General features: G+C 36.3%; 2 protein-coding genes across 2 annotated transcripts; one reads left to right on the top strand and one right to left on the bottom strand.

The window, feature by feature from the left end:
* The first annotated feature begins 6,506 nt into the window (after positions 1-6,506).
* LOC103954279 (abscisic acid 8'-hydroxylase 2) lies at positions 6,507-14,264 on the top strand. Its single transcript, XM_009366089.3, has 8 exons — positions 6,507-6,890; positions 7,263-7,581; positions 7,684-7,833; positions 8,522-8,782; positions 8,890-8,979; positions 9,299-9,484; positions 10,102-10,220; positions 13,877-14,264. Exons 1-8 carry the CDS (start codon positions 6,682-6,684, stop codon positions 13,980-13,982), a joined length of 1,440 nt encoding a protein of 479 aa, XP_009364364.1. The 5' UTR covers positions 6,507-6,681; the 3' UTR covers positions 13,983-14,264.
* A 4,824-nt stretch (positions 14,265-19,088) lies between these two features.
* Positions 19,089-20,553, bottom strand: LOC103954280. The gene has a single exon (XM_009366090.2). The coding sequence runs from the start codon at positions 20,410-20,412 to the stop codon at positions 19,198-19,200; it is 1,215 nt and encodes a 404-aa protein (XP_009364365.2). The 5' UTR covers positions 20,413-20,553; the 3' UTR covers positions 19,089-19,197.
* Positions 20,554-26,935: the final 6,382 nt, after the last annotated feature.

The raw sequence follows: 26,935 nt of genomic DNA, 5'->3' as shown, positions 1-26,935 counted from the left end.
ACCAATCAACTTACATTGAAAAAATTCTAAAACGATTTGGTATGGACAAGGCTTATCCACTCAGCACGCCAATGATCGTTCGTTCTTTGGACATTAAGAAATATCCATTCCATCCAAAAGAAGATGATGAACTGGTCCTTGGTCCAGAAGTACCATATCTAAGTGCAGTAGGTGCTTTGTTGTATTTAGCACAATGTACTAGACTAGATATAGCTTATATGCATATGCTGGTTTTCTCTCTGATCCGCATAAAGCCCGCTCACAAACTGGATATGTGTTTAAGAATGGAGATACAACAATCTCATGACGCTCAACCAAGCAAACATTAGTTGCTACATCTTCAAATCATTCAGAAATACTTGTTTTACATGAAGCAAGTCGTGAATGTTCTTGGTTAAGATCAATGATCCATCATATCCGGAATTCTTGTGGTCTAACTTCGAAGACAGACAATCCAACTGTCATCCATGAAGATAATGCAGTCTGTGTTGCCCAAATGAAGGAAGGATTCATCAAGAGCGATAAGACTAAACACATATCTCCAAAGTTTTTCAGTGCACATGAGCTTCAGAAGGCTAAAGTTATTGCAGTCAGACAAATTCATTCAAATGAAAATCTGGCAGACTTGTTCACCAAATCTCTATGAAAGTGCACGTTTCAGAAGTTAGTGCAAAGTATCGGATTACGTCGACTTACCAAAAGCAAAATTTGGAGAATGCGGAATCAGGGGAGATACATATCAGGGGGAGCATCCATGATACATGCTTGTTGTACTCTTTTTCCTTCGATTAGGGTTTTTCCTATCAAGGTTTTAACGAGGCAACATAAGCATACTTAACACTATATCAACAATCCAGGAAAAGTTGTACTTTTTTTCCTTCGCTATGATTTTTCCATTGGGTTTTTTCAAGCAAGGTTTTAACGAGGCAATTGATGTTGATATGTGGGCATTCAAGGGGGAGTATTGAAAATACTAGTGGGTAATGAATGCCACAGTATTGAAAACCTTATCACAGCATTGAAAACCTTGGCAGAATATTGATATGTGGAGATCATTTGTCAAAGGTGTGGTGTAAATATTTAAAATGTAATAATACGGAGTTGCTCTATAAATAGAGCACTCCGACTGCTATCAATGGATATAGTAGAAGAGAATGAGAGAAAATATCAATAACATCATCTATTCATCCGTCTTTTATTTATTATTCTCTTGTGCTATAGTTTCAGTGTGACATTTTACATTTGTCTCGCACCTACCACTAAAAGATTACCTCTCTAACTTTGACCTATTTATAACATATATATATATATATATATATATATAATGTGGTAGGTCAATAAGAAGCTCATCATTTTGATCTTTTGAACTTTGAACTTTGAACTTGGAGGCTAATAAACTATAATTCAATGATTATGACCGATCATGGTCGTCCATTCCACTGAATATTTCATCTAAAAGATATTAGGTCCCAACCAATCTCCTAGGTTGACACATGTCAATAGTGGTTTATGAATCTCCATATCCTAAAAACAAGATTACAAGACCTCATGAAATTGATGTCTCAAAATGCACATCATATACCGGCACTCTATTAAATACCAAAGACTTTTATGTCACGATCATACTGTTATTCTTATTTTAAATGTTGAATGCTATGATAACACGTTTGCGAGTCATAAAAGATGTTCTTTGACCATGATTACACAGAAAGAAAGAGTGGGACCTGTGAAACCATGCTGAGACGGTCACGGTTGTTGCCGGCCACGAGTGCATTGACATCTACGGTGCAATAGATGTCAAAATCTTCGTTTCTCAAGCATGAAAACAATTAGAGCAGACCACGTATGTGTTGGAGGAAGCAGAGAATCAAGGCAAGGGAGATGATCTCAAGGAGATGGGTACGTGTGCAAATCCAAAGGGCCCAAGTGGTACAACATAGAGGTTCTTTGGATAGTCCATATTTGAGACGTGCTGGGCTTTTCTTGCGGCCGCCTGCATTTCATTTCTATGCATTTATCATGATTCATACCATGTGCAATTGACTGAGACGAACTCAACTTGTTTTGAATATGCTAATACCAGTCTCTTTCTTTGCCCCTTTATGGAATCTTGATAATGATTAGTTACAGTTCTAAACTAGTTTTTCTAATAATCAAAGATGGATAATAAGTTCAAGAAGTCTAATTAGTATTTTAGTATTCTTTATTTGTAATAAGTGAGATGTTATAAGTTTAAATCTCGTATATGACGAGTTTGATATCAGATTATTATAACTAATTCATTGTGTTACTTATGAGAAATCTCTAATCTCACAGTAGGGCTGAAAAAGTGAATGTTATATAAATACATTGAACTTGTATAGGATTCACACCTCTATAATGGGCCATAAAATTTGATTGTGATATCAATTTATTAAACTCATGAGTTCAATGTATTAGACTCATAAGTTCAATATATCAAACTCATGAGTGTGGTACACTCACACTAGTGTAGCAATAGTGTTATAGAAATTAAACTTAGGATGCCGAATTTTTATATGAATAAATATCACTCACATGAACCACTAGTAGAAAGTTTAGTGTGAATATGTCATTCTAATAAATAAATAAAGGTTAAATAAGTTGAAGAATTGTACTGCCAACAACGATTTTGTGAGAACTCTTTATTGATTTTCTCCTCATGTTTTTGACACAAAGTTTTATAATGTTAGCACGAGAACTGTGCAAAAACATAAAGGAACGGAAAACACACAAAAAATCCCATTTTTTGGGAGAGTCTCATTACTATTTATCAACTACAATAGGATCTTTCAGTTTCCAATGCCCTTAAAGATACTGAAAACACAAAATACTCCTTTATAAGATAATGGCCAAACTTTTGGATCCCAAACATAACCCCTTAACCTTATGTTTATTTAACTATTTTAGTTTTGCCCAAGCCATTTCAACCAGGCAAAAGCCCCATCAAATTCCACTAAGGCTTTTCTGCCTAGTTCCTCGGAGGAGAGTTTTGCCTACGTGGCATAGCAAACGAAGTCAAATCGTTTTCGTGAATTTATGAAATCATTCGAACATTAACTTACTATTTTGAGTTGAGTAATGCTAAAAAGACTAACTATTATTTGTAAAGTTATTAACTTAAGCATTGAGGCAGTGACAGAGCTTGCATCTTAAAACCGAATGGGTTGATCTTACATACTAACCTTAGTAAAACAAATATCGAAACCGGGCAAAGCTTTAACACCGTCGTTCGGATTTCTTGATTTTTATAGGTACTGTTAAAATAAGCTAAATAATATCTGATCCATATTTCAACAAACCCTTAAACTTCAAAGTTACAATTTGAACATATTCTTAAAATTCAAATTTCAAATTTTCAACAGTGATTCCATCTATCAGAAAAATAAAATTTGACTAGTAACTAAGGGAAAGAGAAATACGACAAACTATGGCTGATCACTGAAGAGGAGTGTACAAGCGTCTTTGTAGATTCAAAGTACGACACATGATATCTATTAACTATGAGAATGTTCATAGTTAAAGATCTTTGTCATCCTATTTCATCGAATTCACTCTTGCGACACATGATAACTATGTGAATGTTCCTAATCTCCTCAATTCATTGAATGCACGAGATTCCGGCACACCTTACCAGAGTAAGATAAAATTATGAAGCAAGGATTGATTGCGTTGGATTCTAATGCTACCAAGCAAATTCCTTCATGTGCTTAAAGATCTTTGCACACGAAGAGAGGGTTTCACTTTCTCAGGAAGTTAGTGCACGTAAATCCCAACTAAGTGCAAGGAACCATGGAGGTTCAATATTTCTTACGTCACTAGAGATCATCAGCTTGAGAAGGCCACGATGCCATCATACATGAAATAAGGCAGTCAGACACCCATCAAGACACTTCTTAGAAACCGAGAAAATATCCAATTCCGGTCATGGATAGGATTCACCATTCATCTGCTAGACATACCACATAAGCCAATAGTAGTATGAATGAGACAAATCTCTGAGAGTAAGTCATTAAGTTGATGCTTAATGGTGGATTGAAATGAATAAATCTCTTTTCATGCATTGTTCATCTTCTCCTTTCAACAAAATTTAGCAGTTGACTTTTAGTTTCTGACTCTACAATCTTATCTTGGTCATTCAAATATGACATAATTAAGAGAGTGAGATTTCAAATTTTGAGCTCGTATTGAATTGTCATATGGCCCAATATAGAAGAAAAGAAATTGACATTTGAACCATAGTAATTAAGACAGAGACTATTGATGCAACTTACATGCACGGTGGAAAAAAATGGGTTTTTGTAAATTCACTCAACCACATTTTTCTCAAATATTAATATTTGGTTTCTGTTTCTTTTCTATTTTTCTCCAAAAATAGACAGTTATGAACGTGGGAGATGTGGCATGCACGTGTGGATGGAGTTAGCTGAGGCCAGCTGTGACGTGGGATGACACGTGTGAACAGATTTCTACTATTTGATCTTCTTTAATTCAGTCGATCCGACGGCCGTAAATTAAGAGGGTGTATATGAAGTAAAAAGGGGTGTGTGGATAGCACACCCCATTTTTTAATGTGATCGAAACACATATGGTATACCACATATTACTATACAAATTGTGAGATATGTGTTAAAAAGTTAATAACTTAAAAAATACAGTTTTCCACCACTTATATAAAAACAAATGGTATATTATTCGTGTTCCAATCACAATAAAAAAAATTTCTACAAACCGTAATCCAGTCACAATCAAAGCAGATATAATCTACCTGCAAAACAAAAATAAACTACCTATTGTATTGGAAGAAAAATGCTGGCAACCTACATGGCGGAACATAAAAATATAAATATGATATAATATACCTCCATTAAAGGAACGAATTTGGAGGGAAGAACACAAAAATATCACCCATGAAAAGAAGAGACAAAAAAGAGGAGGATTGATAGAGGGAATTGTTTGGAAGAAGGAAAAAAGGAGGGATGAAACAGACTGGGGGTTGAGGTGATTATACGGCTATAACTAATCCTACAATTAAGGGATTAGTTAAACCACAAATTATCTCATAATTAAGAAATTTTGTGTATTTACTACAATTCGTAAGCCTAAGGGGTAAATATGGTACAAACCATAAATAAACATACATGGAATCTCAATTATTGGACCTATTTCAATGAAGTGGACTAATTCTACTAATGACTCACAAAATTGGATCTATATCAAGTTATCCCAAAAAAAATTCCCTGAGCAGGGAGCTAGCAGTAAGTTGGCGCCATCCACAACTGAACAGCCTCTCTCTCTCTCTCTCTCATACAGTGGTTTTACAAGGTACTTGGTTTAAGGAAGCTGTAACCCTATATCACCCAGATTGCCACCCAACCCACGTGAATTGCTTATTTGGATTAGGGTTTACTAACTCTCTTATAATCGACTTAATGAATTTTTGAGGATTACAGTAAGTTTTACATCAATCAATGACTAACAATCACTTACGAGTAGGCGGTTTAGGGATTTATTCTGGGTGAGGGATGAAAATCGTGAACTGTTTTGATCAGTTGAGGTTATAAACAAAAGTCATTGGCAATTATGTGAGCATGCCCATGTGTTGAAACCTGTGGTTGCATTGCATCATGAAATGGGGTGGTTTTGGTGTACGTGGAAAGGAAACAATGACATGTCAACCGAGAGTGAGTGCAAAGCAATTGGCTGAGAGAGAGAGAGAGAGAGAGAGAGAGAGAGAGAGAGAGAGAGAGGGGTTTTTGCCTAAAATGGCATAAGAAAAAAGAGGAGAGGAACCCAGAAAACAAGGTTCAGGAGAGGGAAAGGAGCCAAATACACGACACTCTCAGCGGCGGAGGAGAAATGTGGCCCGCAGCATGGTGCTAAATTTGTACGGAACTGATGGCTCAGTAGCGCAAACTAACCTGAGATTCTTCCACGTCTGAGGCCACGAGTTACCCAAACAAGATTTGTGGCTACACTTGTATCACCTACAGGCCTGGACTTGGCCTCACCATGTGAAATTCACATTCATAAAGTTTTGTTTGGTATCGGATATACGAACTTACAGTATTATAATTTGAGTACACCCTTAGGTATTGTACATTAGTATAGTCATCGTTGAATAATCAGATTTAGAAATTTTTTTTGCAGACGATAGAATATCTGTTTTAAACTACGGGAAAAGGGATGTGAATACGAAATCTCAGGTGGAAAGATAAATGTTTTTAACCAATTGAGCAACATGATATTTTTAGTCAGATTTTTGTATCAAAATCTCTCTAATAAAAATGTTATTCACATTATTAGTAGGCCCTATTTTTATTAAAAAGAATATACAAATAATGACACAAATATGTTGCAAGTGTAATATTATTATTATTCTTTTGTAAATGTCCCATCGATGTATATGGACGAGGTGGGGGTAAAGGAAGGTGGGGATGACCCCTATAGAAAAAGGGACCAAAGCAAGGTGTTCCCATAAAACTACCGACGCCTGTCCCAAACACCTCCTACCTACAAACCTCTCTTTCTCCATACCACTATTATAAAACCCAACCCACCACTCCATTTATTCATCCTTTCTTTCACTCACCACTAGCATAGCTACTTGTTCAAGCCACCCAACGCCACCTCTCAATCCCTCCCATCACTACTTCCACCACCATGCAACTTTTTGCTTCATCAACTTTTTTGCATTCTGATTTTGTTCTTCTTCTGATTCCAGTCCTGCTGCTCTTAGGCCTTGTCCTCCAATGGCGCCACCCCAAGCACAAACGCCTCCCCCCTGGCTCAATGGGTTGGCCTTACATAGGAGAGACCCTCAAGCTTTATACTGAAAACCCAAATTCTTTCTTCTCTACCAGGCAAAAACGGTACACAACTCATATCACAAGAACCCCATGTTGTCCTTGGAATTCTCCTCATCGTAGCTAGTTTTTCTCTCTTTTCTTTTTCTCCAAACAAGTTTCTTAATTGGTTGTATCATATTCACTAGCGCTTACAGAGTATATATACAGTTTTTGCGTACAACATGTGTATATATACATATATAACTTTTTACTTATACACGTGATAATTTATACTATATTAATCTAAACTACGAAGAGGAGATTCAAACTTGAAGGAAACTTAGCTAAGCACAAGTCCAATATATAGTCTCGCTTGGAAAACTATATATATATATATAACGAGTTAATATGAGAGAGAGATGACACACAACGGTTGTTTTTATTGATTTGTTGTAGGTATGGAAATATTTTTAAGACGCATATATTGGGGTGTCCTTGTGTGATGATTACAAGCCCAGAAGCAGCAAGAATGGTTCTTGTGAGCAGGGCACATCTGTTCAAGCCGACCTATCCAAGAAGCAAAGAGAGAATGATAGGACCGGAAGCAATATTTTTCCACCAAGGGGCCTACCATTCAAGGTTGAAGAAGATGGTTCAGGCTTCCCTTTTGCCTTGTGCAATAAAAGAGTCGGTCTCAGAGATTGAACAAATTGTTATCAATCTTCTCCCCACTTGGAAGAACAACACCATCAACACTTTGCAAGAGATGAAGAGGGTATATCTGTCAGTTCATGGACTCTTTTTTTTTTGACTTTTTTGCATGTCTCTGAGCATTGGAATCTTAAAGTTTGTTCCTTTTCTTGGCTTGGCATGTCAGTATGCTTTTGATGTGGCAATGATTTCAGCCTTCGGAAACAAAAGGGACTTTGAAATGGAAGGAATTAAACATCTGTATCAATGCCTTGAGAAAGGCTACAATTCCATGCCTCTTGATCTACCTGGAACTCCCTTTCACAAAGCCATGAAGGTATTTATGTATATGTTAGTGACTGTCTCTATTGTGGTCCACCCAATTTTCCAAATTCAGAGATTTGGCTTTTTTTTTTTTTTAGTTTCTTGCGCATTCAATTTTAATACATACATCATAAGCTTCCCTTAATTTATCTCGAAACATTTGACCTTCATTGATTTCTGACACGTGTGAAAGAAATTATTATTTTACTTTTAATGAGTTAGTCAAGTAAATGCATGTGTCAAGACCCAGTTAATTATTTATTTTTATTTTTATTTTTTTATACTTTCGGTGAGTTATATATGATCAAATATTCTGTATTTATTTTGTATGTGACCTCTTTGCGATATTTATTATTGATTAACACGTGTTAAGTTTATAACAATAAAGTTATAAAAAAATGTTAAATTTATTAACACATGTTAATTAAACAATGGAGGTCACGAAAATGCCACACAAATGGATGTAAAAAATTTGAACTCGTTATTTATGCACATGTATCAAGAAATATTGATATGCAAGAACTAATTTCTTCGTGCAAACAAATCAAAGTTTGACTTGCATAAATAAAGTTTTCTTTTTAAGATTTTTAATGATATATGTCAAGACTTTATTAATTTGCAGCTGAGGAATTACTCCTTTGAATGGTCTACTTAGTACTACTAGAGAATAGAGTATGGGGTTGCTAACTAATGTTGAACAGGCAAGGAAGCTTCTCAATGAGACATTGAAAAAAATGATAGAAGAGAGAAGGAAGAGTCATAAAGAAGATAGTGGTGGCTTGTTGAGAGTAATGCTGGGAGCAACAGACCAGAATAATAAGCTTAATTTGCAGCTTAGTGATTCTCAAATTGCTGACAATATCATTGGGGTCATCTTTGCTGCTCACGATACCACTGCAAGTGTCCTAACTTGGCTCATTAAATATCTCCACGACAATGCCGATCTCCTAGAAGCTGTTACTGTAATTTTTCTCTCCTTAGTTAATCTTCCCAAAGAAAAAAAAATACCAATATTTCGTTTTAATTAATATATACATGCATATAGACATTGACTAGTTTGATGTTTCAGAGAGAACAAGAAGGAATTCGATGCCAATTAGTCAATGAGAATCGTGGGCTTACGTGGGATGATACTAGGCGCATGCCCTTAACTACCAGGGTAAAATAATCATTTCATAAAATTCTATCCGGAATATATGTTCTATTGTCACACTATCAATTAATTAGATTTTGAAGTTGACAAGTCTTACAACAATACAATGACTTTATCCTAGTAGTAATCTCTTAGGATATTCATGTTTTAACCTAGATGCTTGTGCTGCAAGATTGTGTATTTGGACCACCCTTTTTTTTGACAAAATTAATATGATTAATAGTCCAGAATCTCATTCTGATAAGATAAGTACGTATGTTTACGATTATATGTTTTTATCAGAATGATTTAAGTGGGTGTGAAAATGAATGAAATATCTCATCAGGTGATTCAAGAAACTCTAAGAACAGCAAGTATACTGTCCTTCACATTCAGAGAAGCAGTGGAAAATGTGGAGTTCGAGGGTTATTTTATCCCTAAAGGTTGGAAGGTGCTGCCTCTATTCAGAAGCATTCATCACTGTGATGATTTCTTCCCTCAGCCCGAAAAGTTTGACCCTTCAAGATTTGAGGTAACAAAACCTTAGCCAAAGAAACAAATAAATTATATAATCTCAAGATAATGAATTTATAATATCCCTTGGATCTCTTCATCGTCTGTGTGACCAGTGCTGTGTCTCTGGGGCAATATTCAACAAGTGGGTCATATGCTCATTCAGTAGACTGTTATACTTTATCTTATTTTGGCCAGAAACATAAGGTTATCAATGGCTGGAGGATTATCCTGGTCATGTCCCTTTCATTCTTATATGAATCTTCCTCTCTATTTACAAGGATCTGGGTCTGGCTCATGAATATCTTTCTAAGTTTCAGGTCACGTGACTTTGTTTTGTTTTTGTAGGCACTTAGGAATTAAAAATTTGAATATATATTTAGTCATTATTTTTTATTACAACTTGAACGCAGAACATACAGTGAGTTGAAAAGAAATATCATATGATCATCGACACTATCCACAATTTTGTATTCATTCTTGTTTACTTGCTAGAAGTCTAAAACTATATGTGGTAAACGAAATTTGAGAATATTCAGTTAAGTTATTGTTAGAAATTGTCGTGGATTATTGGTTGAAGTGATGCTTTAATGTATTTATCTGTTTTTGGGTTTTTGTGATTGTGTGATGGTGCAGGTTCCACCAAGACCAAACACTTTCATGCCGTTTGGAAATGGCGTGCATTCTTGTCCAGGCAGTGAGCTGGCCAAGCTTGAGATGCTCATCCTCCTCCATCACCTCACCACTGCTTACAGGTAATTCTCTCTATGCCTCTCTCTGTACATCTTCTAATAGCATTGCCAACAATATTTATAACGTGACAAATCTGTGAAAAATAATGAGATGAGAATTGCTACGGAGACTCACCCCAAAAGCCATTCCCCCCAGACTCATGGGCCATCTGGAGTTTATGCCTTAATCCATATCAGTTAAGGCCCATTTCTAAAAGTAGAAAATAAAATATCAATAATGTTATTTTAACCATGTTTTTGTACCACAATTGTATACCATCTTAGGCGGCATCTGATGTGGATAGTCACATCATCTAAATTAATTAGCATTTAATTTCAAAATGTTAATCAATAATTAATAAAAAGATTGTTAATTAAATGATGATTGTGGTATATGAGAAGTCTTCTTCTGCCACCTAAGATTATCTAAGGGTTTTAATTAATAAGAAAATTGAAATTAAATGATGTAGCTTGTCCAACTCAACCTAAGATGGTAAATAAATGTGGTATAAAATTATGGTAAGAATAGCATTACTCATAAAATATACAAATTTATTCATTATATAGAGTGACACATGTATGTTATTCATACTATATTTTTGTACCACATTTTCATACCACTTTAGGTGGCATTTGATGTGGACGGCCACATCATTTGAATTAATTAGATTTTAAATTTAGTTCATTATTTAATAAACTAATAATTAAAAAAAACTAGTGAATTAAATGATGATTGTGGTATACGATAAGTTTTTCTCCTTCCTTTCCTTGGGTTTTGCAAATTTTTCAAATGATGTGGCTATCCATATTAGATGCCACCTAAGATGATATAGAAATGTGATATAAAAATATGGTATGAATAACATTACTCAATTTTTACTGGACCTTCTCTTCGGCATAAACCCCATTAGCATCGCCACCGTGCCGAAAACCGCATCATGGGATACTTTAAAATTCATCAACAACCAAAAACACAATTATAAACACTAAAAAATTCTTCATCAACGTCAAAAACACAATTATAAACACTAAAAAATTCTTCATCAACGTCATTCGATAAATCCACGGTTCTATCTGCTCTTCAGTCTGAACATTCTTTTAAACTTCAGATGGCTAGCTGAGTCTAGGCAATTCTCTGTAGCATTTCTATTTTTTTTTTTTAAGTAGTATACTAATTTTTTTTTATTACTAATGATAATAAAATAAGTTTAATTATGACGTTTATAAGATTAAATAAAACATTTTTAATTATGACATTTATACGATTAAATAAAACGAAAAAATGTTCTCGTTTTCTTTTAATTGTAAAAGTGATTTGTCCCCCTCTTAGTTGACCAGAGCCTAGAGGGCAGGGGTCGGGAGATGATTGGTGGTCCAATCCAATGGTCCTTCCTTAGGCTGTGGAAGTGGTCCTTCCTCCACTGAGGGCCAGCGGCCGGGCATTAACATTATAGACTAGGGTTTCTTAGTAGAAAACTAAATTGTAATTTAAATTTGCAAATTAAAAGATGGGTCATCAATAAAAATGAGCATGTGTATCAATCCTTAAGTAATAATTTAATCATAAACTTCTATATCTTTTAATTTCCAAAATTTTGTTTAAACATTTAATCTTTCTAACATTATCCTATGATATATGTCCATCCCAAACTAGATTCGTTCAGTTTGCATGTTTACTTCAACACGTGGCATGCATGCACCTAGCATTAACTAGTCAAACATAACTTAACTCTTACCAACTTTTGAATTTTTTTCCCTGAGATCCGTAACATGGATCTTTGTAGATGTGGCGTTTTACCGTAACGACGAAAAGTAATTAAGTTTATGTATTTTGATGTGAGTTCGATTTTCACTAATCCTCTTCTTCCAAACAACAAATAATTTAATGCACTAACACTATTATCTGTATACAAAAAAAACACAGACAAACATGAATCTAATCAAGTATCAATAAAATTTTCACACGACGAAAAGAATGAACATTCTCTCAGGTAGTTACATATCTTTTCAAGTTCTCTTTCAAATTTGAGTAATTAAAATTGAAGTAAAATTTAAAAAATTAAAACAATAACATCAATACTAAACGAATATGTACGTCTAGCCACCTTTCTTACTAATATTCGTGTACGATATATACTAGACCCATCCAACTGTTTAACCGTCCATCTTTGCCTTCTTACTAGATCCTTCCAACTGTTTAACCGTCCATCTTTGAACTCTCCTCCTCCGGCAGCTCCTTCTTTTATCGCCGGTCGAAACTCAGAGTCTTCCATTTCTCTCGTCTCTCTTTCATGTCCTTTCTCGTCCCATTTCCATTAGGGGTTGAAACATTCTCCTCTCCTTCTCCCTCCGTACATACACATAAATAGTTAGCTATTTTCCAGAAATCATATGAGCCAATAGATTTGAATAGTGATCTCTACTATGATGTACGTAGCCATCAGTTGTATCATACACCTACAGGTAGGACCTTCCTCTAACCCTAATCAACTATTAGGATAGAGACACTCTTGAGTGATATTAGATCTCACAGATCGTGAGACATCTGCCATTTCCGTTCATAAATCTCTGGTCTCATTTGAGGAGTCTAGGCCTCATAGGGTATCCTCTACGTTGTAGATTGGCGTACCACAGGTCCACATGTCAAAACAAAGTTTACTTGATATATCACCAATCAGGGGTGGAGCCACTAAGAGATGAGAGTAGTTTCGGGCTCATGCTAACTACGGTGTAAGAGATTCTCCGGTGGCCCAAAATTTGAATTCTTATGAAGAAGTTAAGTCAAACGACGTGGTTGTTTTTTTATTATAATAGTTTTGTTGTTTTTTTTTTGCGGTTTAGTGGAACAGTGAGTTTAGGGGTGGGGGTAATTTATTCCCATAGCAACATAATCATTTTTTTTTTAACCTAATCAACTATTATTTGCACACCTCTTTGCCCTCCTTTTTTTATCAAACAATTTAAACCATATTTCTTTTTATTTTCTTTAAATATTAATTTTTTTTTTTTTAGTGGTTATCTCCTCTCTATCTGCCACTTAGTTGTACTGTACAGTTATTTTGATTCACTCTATTAAATTTAATTGGTTTTTCAATTTTGTAATGATTACTTCAATAGCCCATGTTATAAGTTCAAATTTTTCTCTCCATATATGAAAGCCCTCCGTAACATAGAATGGTGACTCCACCAATAATCATTAATATTCAAGCTGATTAAAATTTGATTTCATAACATGTCATACAATTTGCCAGCTGTACTCTGTCTAGATGGAATGGCTATGATACAATTGTTGTGCCAGCTATTGACACGGGTGGCCACCATAGCTCTGTTCTGCATGTTCTACACCACAACATCATGCTCAAGTGTGTCCACATCAACTATATCACAAGAACATGCATGCAGATATGATTAGTTAGGCACATGATTTTGTTAGCATCCAAAGCTATACAGCACTTTGGCTAAACAAATGAGTTTGACGTTGTTGCTGACAATAACACTGATATTTAGCGATGTGATGGCTACCAACTAAATAGCCATATGCTTCTTACACGATGACACATTTACTAAAGTAGTGATTAGAAACATAAATAGTTTCTTCATATATATATATATATATCAAACTATGAATTGACAATACAGAAAATGCTTTGGCTAAGTTTTGTATGATTGGTATTGATCAGGTGGCAGGTGGCGGGAGATGAGGAGGGGATACAGTATGGCCCTTTCCCAGTACCCAAGCAGGGATTACCAATAAAAGTAGTCCCAAGAAACAAGAAGGCGACTTAATCAAGCTAAGCTTCTGAGTTCTCGACGGCAATCCAATATTTTCCAATGGGGCCAAAAGCAAGCATACCCCATTGAGCCTTTTTTACTTTAATTCCATGTTGTTTTTTCCTTTTTCAAATCTGTCGTTGGGAATCCTATGTTTCTTCTACCTCACTTCACTTGGGTACGTGGATTTGTCTGGTTTGCTGGCTAGCATAAGATCATGATCTGTCAGTGTCGAACTGTGAATCTAAATGTGTGATAGAAATGTGTTTCTGTGCATAAGAAAATTTCAAAGCGCAATTAAGATGTGTGCATTATTATTTGGTTTAGCGGCACAACATTTCTCATGGACGGCAATTCTCGATGAAAAAACAAAGGAGATGGATAGTAAGATATGTTGTTGAACGTGTGAATAACAAAAGGATGAGAGGGAAGATCAGATGTGTGTGGTTTTGGATTGTGGATGAAGTAACTTTCAGTTATCATTGATTTTTCCTGTGAATCTGAAGCCAACTAGGCCAAGCTGGAGGTCTGGCCCATGTGTTATTTAACCCTAACACAGTCACGAACCAACTGACCCGTCCTATTTTAATAATACCGATACTGTTTAAACCCCTGGTCAATCCGTCAGGTGTGAGATTTTCCATTGTGGGACATTTAACACTCCCCCTCACGTGTAATCTTATTTAGTAGTTTACACGTAGAGATCCACATTGGTAATTGAAACTCAAAGGTCGGCTCATGTTGGGCCCACTTGTTTTTAATGGAACTCAACGTGTCGTCTCTATATTAAGAGTTCAAACTTGTTTCCTTATGGGTGACAAGCTCATTGGTTTGCACACAAGCTCATTGGCTTGAGCGGGCCCGAAACTGTGGGCTTTGATACCCTGTTGGGATTTTGGATCGCCGGGCTCGCCCTACTCTAACGACACCGATACTGTTTCCAACTTTGCTACCTGCCAAATCTGTTAGGTGTGGGGTTTTACCACAAAAAATCTCGATATTAATTAGAGTAGGGTAATCCTATTTAAACCCATTATGGGACTTCATCCCCACCGATGTGGGACATTTAACAAAATGTGCATGGATATGGAGGGTGTGCACGCTAGAATTCCACGTCGGGCAGTGTCTCAGCACATAACATTGAAGCCTACGTGGAAGACTAAGTAATTCCAGTTGAACTACCGGTGTGCTGGGAGGAGGAAACTTGGTCAAATATAAGGCCAAAATGTTATAACTTGAGGAAAACTAGAGCTTGAGAGGGATGGTATTTGTCCAAGAAAATGATTGGGAGGGATGTTTAATTGATGATTCCAGTTGTCTTGGCTTGCTGAGCCTTTCGAGTGCACACAATAAATTTGTGCCAAAAAGATACAAATTTGACCAATAATCCCTCCAAATTGATCACATCAAATAGGTTACAATGTTTGTGATGCCAAACATGTAGACGACGGAACAATGCGATGTTTCGGATCCGATGCTTACACATGAGCATGGCTATCGTGAGTCACCCTGCGAAAAGTGCGTGGACAACTGATCATAGCATTATCCATTTTATATAGTTAAGATTAAAACAATCATATTTAGAAAACATCTTTCTGCACTACAAGAAAAACATCTATTTACTTAATTAGAGACAGATGACTGTTTTTACTAACCTATAAAGACAATGCAACTACAAATTAGTCATGTTTGTTCAATTGGTATAACTATTGAGGTTTAGGGACATTAAATAAGATATGTCTCTCAATTTTTACATGAAATTCAATTTAGTTAACGATGAAACAATACGGTGTGTTGGATCTGATAATTACGCACAAGCGAAAGCCACCCCACAAAAGTGGGTGGCTCTTAATCCATTTAAACTTGTAACTGACTGTAACATTTTCCACGTCAAGCAATGAGATTCAGTTGTGCAATTTCTAACTTGTATGTTCGGATGACCAACGATAAAGATGGCGATAGTAAGCGGTAGTAATGGTGACAATGAATGTGATGGCACCGGTGGGAGTGGTGAGTAGTTTTGACACGTAGTTATGTGGCAATGACAGCGATGCTAATAGGAAGGTGGTGGTGGTGGTGGAGCAATGACAACGACCTTAATAGGAAGGTGGTGGTGGTGGTGGTGGTCGTGATGGAATGGTGACAGTGACAATGGTGTTGGTAATTTTAATTAGAGAGCATTGTTGGAGTGGTACCGTTAAATTAGTTAGTTGTATTTAACTTTTGTATTACTTGTAAATAACTTTTGTATCATTTGACGCAAAATTTAACTAGCGTTGCTGGAGATGCTTTTATCTCGTAAAATCCCTCCATAAAGTTTAAAACAAATCAAATCACCCCAAAACATGAAGAGGACACGCGAACAACACACTTACTACGATCAAAGATGCTTAATGCACGCGTGTAACGGGATATTTTATGACTGCATCAGGCTTTCACTTAAAGTTTTGCAAAGGCAAAGCTTGTACACAGGCCGCAGCATGTCGATTTCCGACAGAAAATATATCTAAAATACGAACACAACGGGCAGATCCTAATCTGGTACACGACCTTTCAGGTATGAACAAAAGTGAGTGAGTTTTGTTTCCATATCCTAACCATGAAATTGTCTGAAGTTTCTGAAACCATAGTCGAAAACCAGAACTGATGCGATAAATAACAAGTAAAATCGGTGTAACACGAGAAACAAACTCCCCGATCACATACAGCTTGGGAGAGAGGAAACAGGTTCTTAATCTAAATGGATAAGGAAATGGCACAAGTAAAATTCACAGCATGAAACACGAGCAAACTTTACTCGTGCTAACCGGCCCCCCACAAACATACACTTACACGAAGAAAAAACAGTGGAAGAAAGAAAAGAGGAAACCGAACATCGTAGATGAAAAACATGTGAGTTTGAAAATGTCCAAACAATCTCTGTTCTCAAGTGCATGAAATTGTAAAAAACAGAAAAGACATAAACGATAGCGATCTGTTTGACTGCTGATGAAGAAAAAGACCCCACTAATTTTTCAAAGAGATAAAATGCTAGACACTCGGCAGTTTCCCAGTGCTCCTGCGAAACTCTGTGGCGCAAATCAAATATAAGTTGATAGATCTCACATCTGATGAGGAGACCCTTGTGTTCATGACGCGGAGTTTCACGTGCCAGTAAATAGACCTTGTCAAACATTCTAAGTTCGATGCACCAGAGGGAATGCTACAAAATTGGCTTGCGTACGTGCTCTTCCAGAAAGCAAGGCCACACGTTGTCAATGCCTCCTGGAGAGGTTGGGGTTTTCTAAATTATAGCAGGATAATGCTCCTAAAGTTCAGCAACTCTTGATCTAATGAAATACTAAGGTAAAATTCTTCAAATAGTTTACTATTCCTTGGAAACACAGACATTCCTAGTAATAAGAGCCACAGATAATGCTTCACTTCGATCTAAGATAACATTCTTGCTATGCTTATCTAATTATACTAGTAAGTATACAACATTTGGAAGGAATGAAACATGCCAATTCAAGCAAGAAGATGAGGATGTGTCAAGATCAAGAGACCAGCTAGTTACATGCATCTCAAACAAAGCAGTAAACCCACTTAATTAACAAGATTGTGGTTTAGGGATAACAAAATACGGATACAAAACTCGGTAAGTTCATATGCCTCAGCACAGAAACAAAAAGCATTGACGGATATTTCTTGATTCCATTACTGAGAAATACAAATAGAAAAGGTAACACCAGGTTAAAAAAAAAAAAAGAATAAATAAACAAAACACATGATTGAGTCAGACTTAATCTACCCAGAATCTAAATGCTTTCTTTCTTAGAGTTATGGCTTAAACCTGGAAAAAGGAACTATCTCAAGAGCATAGTTGGCCTTCCCTCATGCACGTTAAAACTGAATTAATCTTCAAAGTAATTTTCACGACAACCTTTCTTTATGTGCCCACCTGCTAATGATTTTTTTGTAGTTTTCACTTCACTTCTAATGACCTTTAGTTTAACATACTTCTTCAGCTTGGTACATTTTTAACACTCTTGCAAAATGCTCAGATTAGTTTCAACTTCATCTGACCTAACTTTTCAGGAAGCGTTATCTGCAATTTTCAATTAACTAAAGTGGTAACATAACTTTAGAGCTTTTATCAGTTGTTAACTTTGACTCGTAACATCAACTACCAGTTTCAGTTGGGTCAGCAACAAGCCCAAGACCAACTCAGTATAGATTATCCCCAGGCCATCTGAATACAGCATGACTCATTGCGGTCAAATCATGCCAACGTGCTTGATGGAGAATGCCAAAACCAGGATTCAGGCTGAGCAAAGTGATCGAAGTTTGTAACACCTTGTTGATCGTGTCTCTATATCATTACTTCAGCACACACAAATCTTTCATACTTACACGAAGTCATCTAAAAGTAAATGTGAAAACTTCAATCAAGTGATCTTTACGAATAACAACGAATAACTTGAGATTAACAAAGACTAGAGAACAAAGAGGTGCTGCTTTATATATCCTAGCATGCATGGTGTTCCAACAAATCATGGTGAAACAAAACCTCACGATTAAAGCCTATATAAAAAAAACCACTCAGACAAGTGAACACAAGGTGCTAGGATTTGGAGAAATTGGGGTCAAGAACCAAATATTCTTATCATACATGTGGAACTCAACTTGACCTAAAAGCTAAAACTTTTTAGGTTTCCATTCTATTGATGCATATGAATATAATAATCAACAATTCTATTTTCAGTTCCATGTAGGGATAACCAATTCACACTTTTTCTCAATGAAACTACCTGTCAAATGTGAACCTATCATATTTCTTCTCACACCTTTATCTGGAATATTAGATACTTCTCTGGTCTGGTACTCGCTTCCAAGCTCCCTTAACGGCCTCGGTACATGACTCAAGGAACTCAGATTGACTCAAACGTTTTACCATTCAGGTATGGGTCTGTATTAATCCATAATTCCATGTTCACTATCCCATGGGGAAACTAATTAACACTTTTTTTTTTTTTTTTCCAAGAGAAGACATAAAACAAATGTAACAAGGTAACCAATAAAAAGGGACCTCAAAAAAACCAACATGAAAGATAACCTAATCAGCAAATATAAATGCTCAACTTGTCTATGTAGTCTAACATTCTCATATTGATTTCAAAACTCAAGTACTTAGTACAATACATCATATCCTCCATAATACAAAATTAATAACTGCATACCTTGTGAACAACTAATAGATAAAAGGAATGAACTTGTACCTAACTTTACTTGCATAATCCGTATACCTGTCCCCAAAAGTCTCAACCATCAAAGCCTCCTCCATTTTGGCCTTCTGATCATAGTACAACGAACAAACCGCTACAATGAATAGCAAGCTCAAAGGTGCCCGAAGCGCAATGAAATACGTGGCAAACAGAAGCATTGTAGATGCATAAATTGGATGACGCACCCACCGGTAAGGCCCAAACTGCACAACAGCAGTTGGCACCACAACCTTTTCTGAATACTTTGCAAGATACAATGTTGAGTTATACTGCATTAGCAGAGTCACCAATATCAAAATCCAAATAGGAACATTGCTCCACTTGCCAGGAATGCGATGAAGCTCGGGTCCTTCAAATGCAGCCAGCCAGTGACCAGCCAGGACCCCAAGACAGAACAAAATGCGCAACCATTTCGGTGGGCTCACATCCCACTTGGGATCATGTGGGCGGGCATAGTAATCCCCATATAACCGTTTCCTCACACTAACATTGAAGAAAAAGAAATAATGGTACACAAAGAAGAATACATAAGGCCAACCTTCAAGGAAGCCATTGAAATGAGCAGGTGGGACAAGTGTGAGCCAAGAAAACACTGAAGTAACAATGGCAAGCTGCTCAAATACATTTGCTTCACCGCGCAAATGCTTCCTAAAGCAGTATAACCCGTAAACCGCAACCAATACAGCCAGAAACCAAGGCCAAAACATCCAAGTCCAGCTGAAGTACATCCAGAAAAAGGGGCTCAATAGCAAATTCAGAGTCCCTTTTGTGGCTGCAATTGCAATTGACAAAATCCCAGACCACTTAATCACATCAAATGGGGTTAATTTCAAAAGGGTAGTTTTCAATGAATCAAATGAGAGGTTACTGAAAAGCTTCAGCAATGGAGTTTGAGATTCTGGGTGGCTTGAGGTGCTGGAAAATGAGCATTTGAGTGGAGCTAACAAATGGGTGCTTCTTCCTGTTCTTGTTGGGGATGATAAGAATGATGGGTTTTGTGAAAGACATAAACTTGCTGGGGTTTTGAGGGGTTTAAGGCAATGGCGGAAGGTAGGGCTGTGGTTTATTGGATTGCACGAAAGGTGTTTGCTGAAATGCCTGAAAGAGAAATTGGGTCTGTCTGTGAAGGTGGAACAGAAGGGGATTGTTTTGGAGTGAAGGAACATTGACTTGGCTTCCATGGCTGGGTGAGGATGCACAATTTGGCTAATCCAATCCAAATTTAGTCAAGAGAGTATCCAAAGAGACAGACATGGGAAAATTAGGGCTTCTGTCATTCTTCTGTGTGTTATTGAAACATTGTGTGCAAGAGGGAGCCGAAAGGGTCTTATCCTATGAAATTAATTTAAAGATTAATTGGGCCTAGATTGCTTTTGCACTGGCCCATAACTTTTTTTCACTAATTTATGGTCCAAGATTACACTTTTTGTCATCATTTTGGTCATTATCGTTCAAAATTGATCAATGTCGTCTTGCATGTTTTGCTCTGCATATAAATGTGATCTTTTCCTTAAAATTCTTTAAATTTTGTGCTCAATTTGATCATATCTAATTTTGTCAAAACAACACTATCTTTCCTTTGTTTCACTCATTTATTTATTACCCTTTTCAATCTCTTCTTTTGTGAGTACTCGTATATTGATTTTCTTGAATTCAAGTTCTTTAGATTGCTTCTTCTCATATTCCTTATCCTTGGAATTCAATATTTAGTTACATAACTATAATTAAACTACCTTTAGCACGAATCTTGTTTTTTGATTAGATCAATCGTGTGGATTGTCCGTCAAATTCTTCATTATATGATTTGACTTTTAGCCCATATTTCTAACAATCCCACGTGTGATTAAAAATTTATCTAACATGCTCTAAAGCCAATTGCATCACAAATCGACATTGTTACCATACTACATTCAACTTAAGACTTAAAAATCATTATATTCACTATGAGACCAATAAAATTAAGGAAAAAATAATGAAAATGGCTTAAAAACTTTAAGTTTTAACGATAAGGACAAAATAAAGGGTCAAGTGAATAGTACCATGATTGATTTTTTAGTGTAAAAATATGGTTTTTCGTTAAAGTGAACAGTACCGGGAGCTTTTCGTTAAAGTTCCCTAAAATTAAAGCTTATTTGCGGTAAACATCTTATGAAACTCAAACTCGATCCAACTTAACTCAATAGAACTTAAATTTTATCACTTAGGCCCAATTTGGTATTGTTTTTTTACCAAAATTTGTTTCAGTTTAGAGTAAGCAGTAAAATAGTGATTGGTAAAAATAAAATATCCCGCTTATTTTAAAAGCAATAACTTCAAGATAACAACTTTTAAAGTACGATGTAGGTTGCATTTAAAAGCTGCTTTAATAAAAAACGAAGTTGACCCCTTAATGAGTATGTTTAATTTTTTAATACACTTATTAATTATTTTTTTTAAATGACATTATTTATCCTTCTAAACACATTTTATTGTTGAAGAACAAAGTGACCACGACCACTTACCACTAGGGGTGGAATTTTTTGCCAAATTTCCATACCAACAGTACCATACCAAAGTTGTGCCAAAAAATTTGAACCATTGGTAATGGTACGGTATTTGTACCGTACCATAAATTTTCGGTACAATAATGGTATTCAAAACCATTACCAATAGTATTGTGGTATCCCGTCCCCAAAATTATTATTTTATTTTATTCTTGACGTATTTCGAAGATTTGATTGGAACTAGTTCTTTATTTCTCCAAATTTAAGAAAACGAAGTGAGGGGGTACTTTAGTCATTTCAAATTTTCTCGACCTTTTCGGTCAACTCTTGAATTGGTTAGGTAGAGTTCGATTCCATGAGCGCGTAGGCGCAAACAGATCTTATTTCTGAGTCTGAACGGAGAAGTTAGAGTCGTTTGAAGTTGGTGGCATTTTGGTTATATTACCAAAATGCTATAAATTGGGGGGATTTCAGAAAATGGGAGGGGAAACGGCACAAAACCGTTTTAGGGGGAAATTTGACCCATAAACCCACCAAACTTGACCCGCTTGTATCTTTTTCATCCGAGCTCCATTTTGGATGATCTTGGTGTCCCTGGAAAGCTCTTGACGAGCTCTACATCTCTGTGATTTTATATTTTCCCATTTCTTCTTCCATCCGTGCAGTTCGAGGTCGCAAAGTCCATGACCTTGCCGGCGGATTTATCATCTTTCCGGCGATTCCGGCAACGATTTCCTTCGAGTGAGGTATGAAACTTCATCTACTCTTCATAATCTTCAAGTGGGTATGCTTAGTTTGTGCTTTCGTATTCATTTTAGAGTTGGGTGTTTAGAACACCTAGAAATCCGGTTTTCTCCAGTGAATTGGACTGTTTCCGGTTAGAATTTATCGCCGGCCTAGTTGTGAAAAGTGTTTCCCTTGTTGAGCTCTAGCTACCACGTAAATTTGAGCTCCTCTAGTTAAGGTTGAAATTCGGGGTTTGTAAACCCTCCATCTTGGCTTCCACCGCGTGTGGCATTGCGTGGGATCGTTCCCGAGTGTTGTCTAGATTTTAAATACCTTCTAGTGACCATGTGAACCTATGTCCAGCTTGGTTTCCAAATATTCAATTGTTGGGTGTGTAGATCAAATTTCTTGATCAAGGGTTTGGTTCAAAGGTCAATTTCTTGTTAATTTGGAGTCATGTTAGTTTTGGATGTTGTATACATGACTTCTGGACTACCGGGAAGTATTGTGGAATGTGTTATATGAATTGGAAGTGGGTTGTTACGTAAGTTGCAGAAAATTGATTTCTTTGCAAAGAAAACTCAAGTTTCGAGTAGCCTTCTTTGGCTCTTAATTTCTAGGCCTTTATGTGCTCCTTTGGAGAAAATTTTTAGTGTGTTGAAAGTACATATGCTCATGATCGTAACCCAATTGTTTTCACTCAAGTTCGTTGAGTTTTGGGTGATCAAAACCTTCTTTAAGTTTGGGTCGCGGGCTGCCAAACAGCAGCAGAAAATTGGGTTTCCAGTTTCAAGACTCCGTTTTTCCTTTTGGCGTAACTTCCAATTTAGAGCTTCGTTTTCTACAAACTTTGTATGCTTTTAAAGTACAGAACACAAGCTTCAAAACCCATATAATATCACATGATTTGGTTTAGTTTGGAATGTCCCAAAGAGAGCCTAAACTTGGTCTAATAGTGCTATTTCTGCAGATTTTGTGGAGAAGTAGAGTACTTTTTTTTGCCACACCTATTTTCTTTTCCAGTTTCCCTTCTAATCTTCTTTACTACTAATTGAGTGATATTATTTGAATGGTAGATTCCATAATCAGTTTACTTTCTTTAGATAATATTAATTTTGTTCCTTTGAAGAGCCTAATCGGAACACAAAAGTACAATCAAGAGTATAAATACAAGTAGCACACATTACTAACCAAACTAAGCTATTAAAATGTGATTTCTTTTATAATTGGCCATCGATCTATTTTATTAAATGTGGTTTGATTATGGATGGGTAATATTGTGGAAAAGTGATTCGAATTGCATATTGAAATGTGAATTTTATATATACATACGCCATAGACCCATGTTAATTAAATGTGAATTCTATTGAAGTGTTATTTTATTTGTGGCCAGTGATCTATTTTCAGTAAGTATGATTTGACTTGTGGATTGGAAATATGGTTTGTACTGTATGATTGGATTGATGTGATGAAATGCGAGAGCTAGTAGTGGACCTTTAATCCATTGTTATGGGGTTTGTTGCTTCGAAACATGTTTCAACCCTCGTGTCATTATTCATTCTCGTTTCATTGAGTCTTTGTACCTTGAGTAACTTGATCCATGTCTTGTTTTATCGATTGGTGTTACACATTCTACTCCGCGATTTCGTTGAGTGATGGTCCGAAATCGTATCCTGGTTTGGATTCCGTTGAGTGATGGTCCGGAATCTTTCCTACTCCACTCCGCGATTCCGTTGAGTGACGATCCGGAATCGTATCTTGGTTTGGGTTCCGTTGAGTGATGGTCCGGAATCCCTCTTACTCCGCGATCCCGTTGAGTGATGGTCCGGGATTGCATCCACCTTAGTTCTTGGAGTTTAGTTTGAGATGGTTGCAAAGTGTAGGTTTTGGGTGAACAGTGTCGCCTAATTCTACTTTCATTGTGTGTATGTGAATATGGGTGTGAGATGTTAGGGTCGTTTAAAATGAACTTTTGGATGTCTGGGTGCCTCCCTCGGAGTTTTCAAAAGTTTGGTATTGATTTCCTATGAAAGATTTATATTCAAGGTTTATAAATTATGATTGATGGCTGGTTTTATTATTGTATCACATGCTTATTTTATTGTCCCTCACCCGAGTCTCTCAGCTTATCTGAGTGCCTGAATTACCAGTGCACCAATTCCAGAATATGGGCATTGACTTTACATATGACAGGTTTGGGTGGATTATGAGAAACCGCTTGATATTTTGGTTCCGTTGAGTGGTCCGGAACCCAATGTTGTTGGATTCCGTTGAGTGGTCCGGAATCCTTGCTCTTGTTCATTCCGTAAGGTGATTTAGAATCCTAAATTCGAGTAGATGGGAATTACCCACAATAGATATTGTGAAAATAAATTAGAATTACCATGTTATTATTCTTAACCCAAATTGGGAATTATGTAGAGTTCTTTAATTAAATTCGTGAAATGATATGTTATCTCATTGATTGATTAACGTAATTAAATGTTAATATTGTACTTCGTGATTACCTGATATGTTACAAGCTATGTATTGAGATATAATGTTGGAAGTATAGTGATTAGTAGGATGAAGTGAAATGTGATGTAACTTGGGTATTGGAAATGGTTATGACACATGATTGTAATGCATATTGAATTGCTTGGGAGATGTGAGGTCTAGTAAATGACCGATGACCCATTGTGATGTGGATTTTACTCAAATATTGCTTCGTTTCGTTGAGTTTCGTGAATTGGGTAACTTGAATCATGTCTTGTTCCTTCGAGCCGTTGTTATGTTTCTTGGACTTCCGTTCAATTCGGTTGGGTGGATTGGAACTGAGTTCTGTTTGTATTCCGTTGAGTGATGGTTCGGAATCCCCTTTGGAGCCTTGGTCCGTTGTGCGGTCCAAAATCCCCTTTTCCAAAGATGTAGTCTTCAACTGAATTGTGTTGCTCTAGCCTTGCATTTCGACTTGTTGTATGTGTTATTGATGATGTGATGGTTGACATTATTGATTGATGTGATTGTGGAATGACGTTGGATATGAGTGGAGTTATCATGAGTATTTTAGTTGATTAATGTTTCTAGAGATTAATATGTTCTTTGTTAATTCTTAAATATGTTACTCGCTATGAAACGCGAATTTATGTGGGAAACGTGAGGAATTTATGTGAGGGTTGAAGTGGGATATGTTAATCGTCATGTGGGATTGTTATGTTGGATACCATGGTTATTGTTATGACTAGACTTGTTGATAAATGTGGCTAGAGAATGGTATTATACATCGTTGGTTCTTTGAAATGATATATGTTGTGAATTGCGGTATCATGTTGTGACATAATGGCCTATATATTGTTGGAGGGGAAATCATGATTTTCAGATGGGTTGTTATGTAACCCTGAGTCTAGTATTTTCATGCTTGTCAAGTTCTGTTGACTGATTGAGAAATGTTATACCTTTCGACTTAATCGGACTGTGTTATATGTCAATTATTGTGCATGACGAACTACGAATGGCTTGATCCCTGTCTAGGGTACGTAGGCAGTCTAACAGGGAGGTTAGATGCAGCCATAAAGCATACGAAAATAACTATGTGGGGGTTGTGCTTGGCCATATCCCGAAGGTGGGATATGATAGATACGGATTTTTGTTGACGCCACGTGTCAATTCTGGACGTATGTCGGGATTGGGGCGTGACAGGTATACTGTACCGTACCACTCCTATTAATATTATATCATTTATTTATTCATTTATACATGTAATTATGTATTATTATCATTATATATGCACTTCTATATTTTTTTTTCGTAGTCAGTTATCCAAAACCATCCTCACACCCTTTAACCTCTACTTTCCCAATAAAAAAAACCTAAGCCTTCTCTATTGCGACTTCATTTTTTCATTCATCTTGCCATAGACTTCATCTCTGTTGCTCCCGTTCTGGTGACTTTCTCTCTTTACAGTCCATCTCATCTTCTCCTTCATCAAATTGGGTTGTCTTTCTCCCTAACTTCATATATCAAGTTAATTTTTGTACAATTTTAAAGAATATAGAGATGGAATTTAGGAATCTTTGTACTATTTTTTTAGGGATGTTGAGTTCTTTCAGCAATTCTTCCATCTATTTACTTCTTTTTCTTAAATGAATCTCTATACAATTCTCATAATTAATTAAAAAAGTTTTAAAAACCCAAAGAGAGTGGCATAAACATGTTTGGGCCTTGAATTGGGTTGGAAAAAAAAAAAACCAAATTTTGCCCCAAAAGAGTGGCCCAAAACAAAGGGGTAATTACAATTACCATACCATGTCAACCGAACTATTTAACATGCTGAAATTTGGTATACCGAAAGTTTGGCACTGTAATGGTAGTAGATTTTGCCATACCAAAAGTTTGGTATGGTAATTGGTACATGAGTATTGGTATGGTAATCGTACCAATACCACCCCTACATACCACAACAAACCTTAACCTCTTACACTATCATTGTCATTACCACAACCACCATTGCCGCTAC

This window comes from the organism of the source record quoted next, unplaced genomic scaffold, assembly GCF_019419815.1.
Source record: "Pyrus x bretschneideri cultivar Hongxiangsu unplaced genomic scaffold, Pyrus_bretschneideri_v1 Contig5, whole genome shotgun sequence".
NCBI classification, from domain to species: domain Eukaryota; kingdom Viridiplantae; phylum Streptophyta; class Magnoliopsida; order Rosales; family Rosaceae; genus Pyrus; species Pyrus x bretschneideri.
Note: the sequence above shows the minus strand (reverse complement) of the source record. Positions and strands in the feature narration are given on the sequence as shown.

Excerpts from the sequence above, each read along its gene's own strand:
- LOC103954279 (XM_009366089.3), top strand. The coding sequence starts at position 6,682 with ATGCAACTTTTTGCTTCATCAACTTTTTTGCATTCTGATTTTGTTCTT. Across the intron at positions 7,582-7,683 it reads CTTTGCAAGAGATGAAGAGG|TATGCTTTTGATGTGGCAAT; the intron begins GTATATCTGTCA and ends TTGGCATGTCAG. Across the intron at positions 8,783-8,889 it reads ATCTCCTAGAAGCTGTTACT|AGAGAACAAGAAGGAATTCG; the intron begins GTAATTTTTCTC and ends TTGATGTTTCAG.
- LOC103954280 (XM_009366090.2), bottom strand. The coding sequence starts at position 20,412 with ATGGAAGCCAAGTCAATGTTCCTTCACTCCAAAACAATCCCCTTCTGT.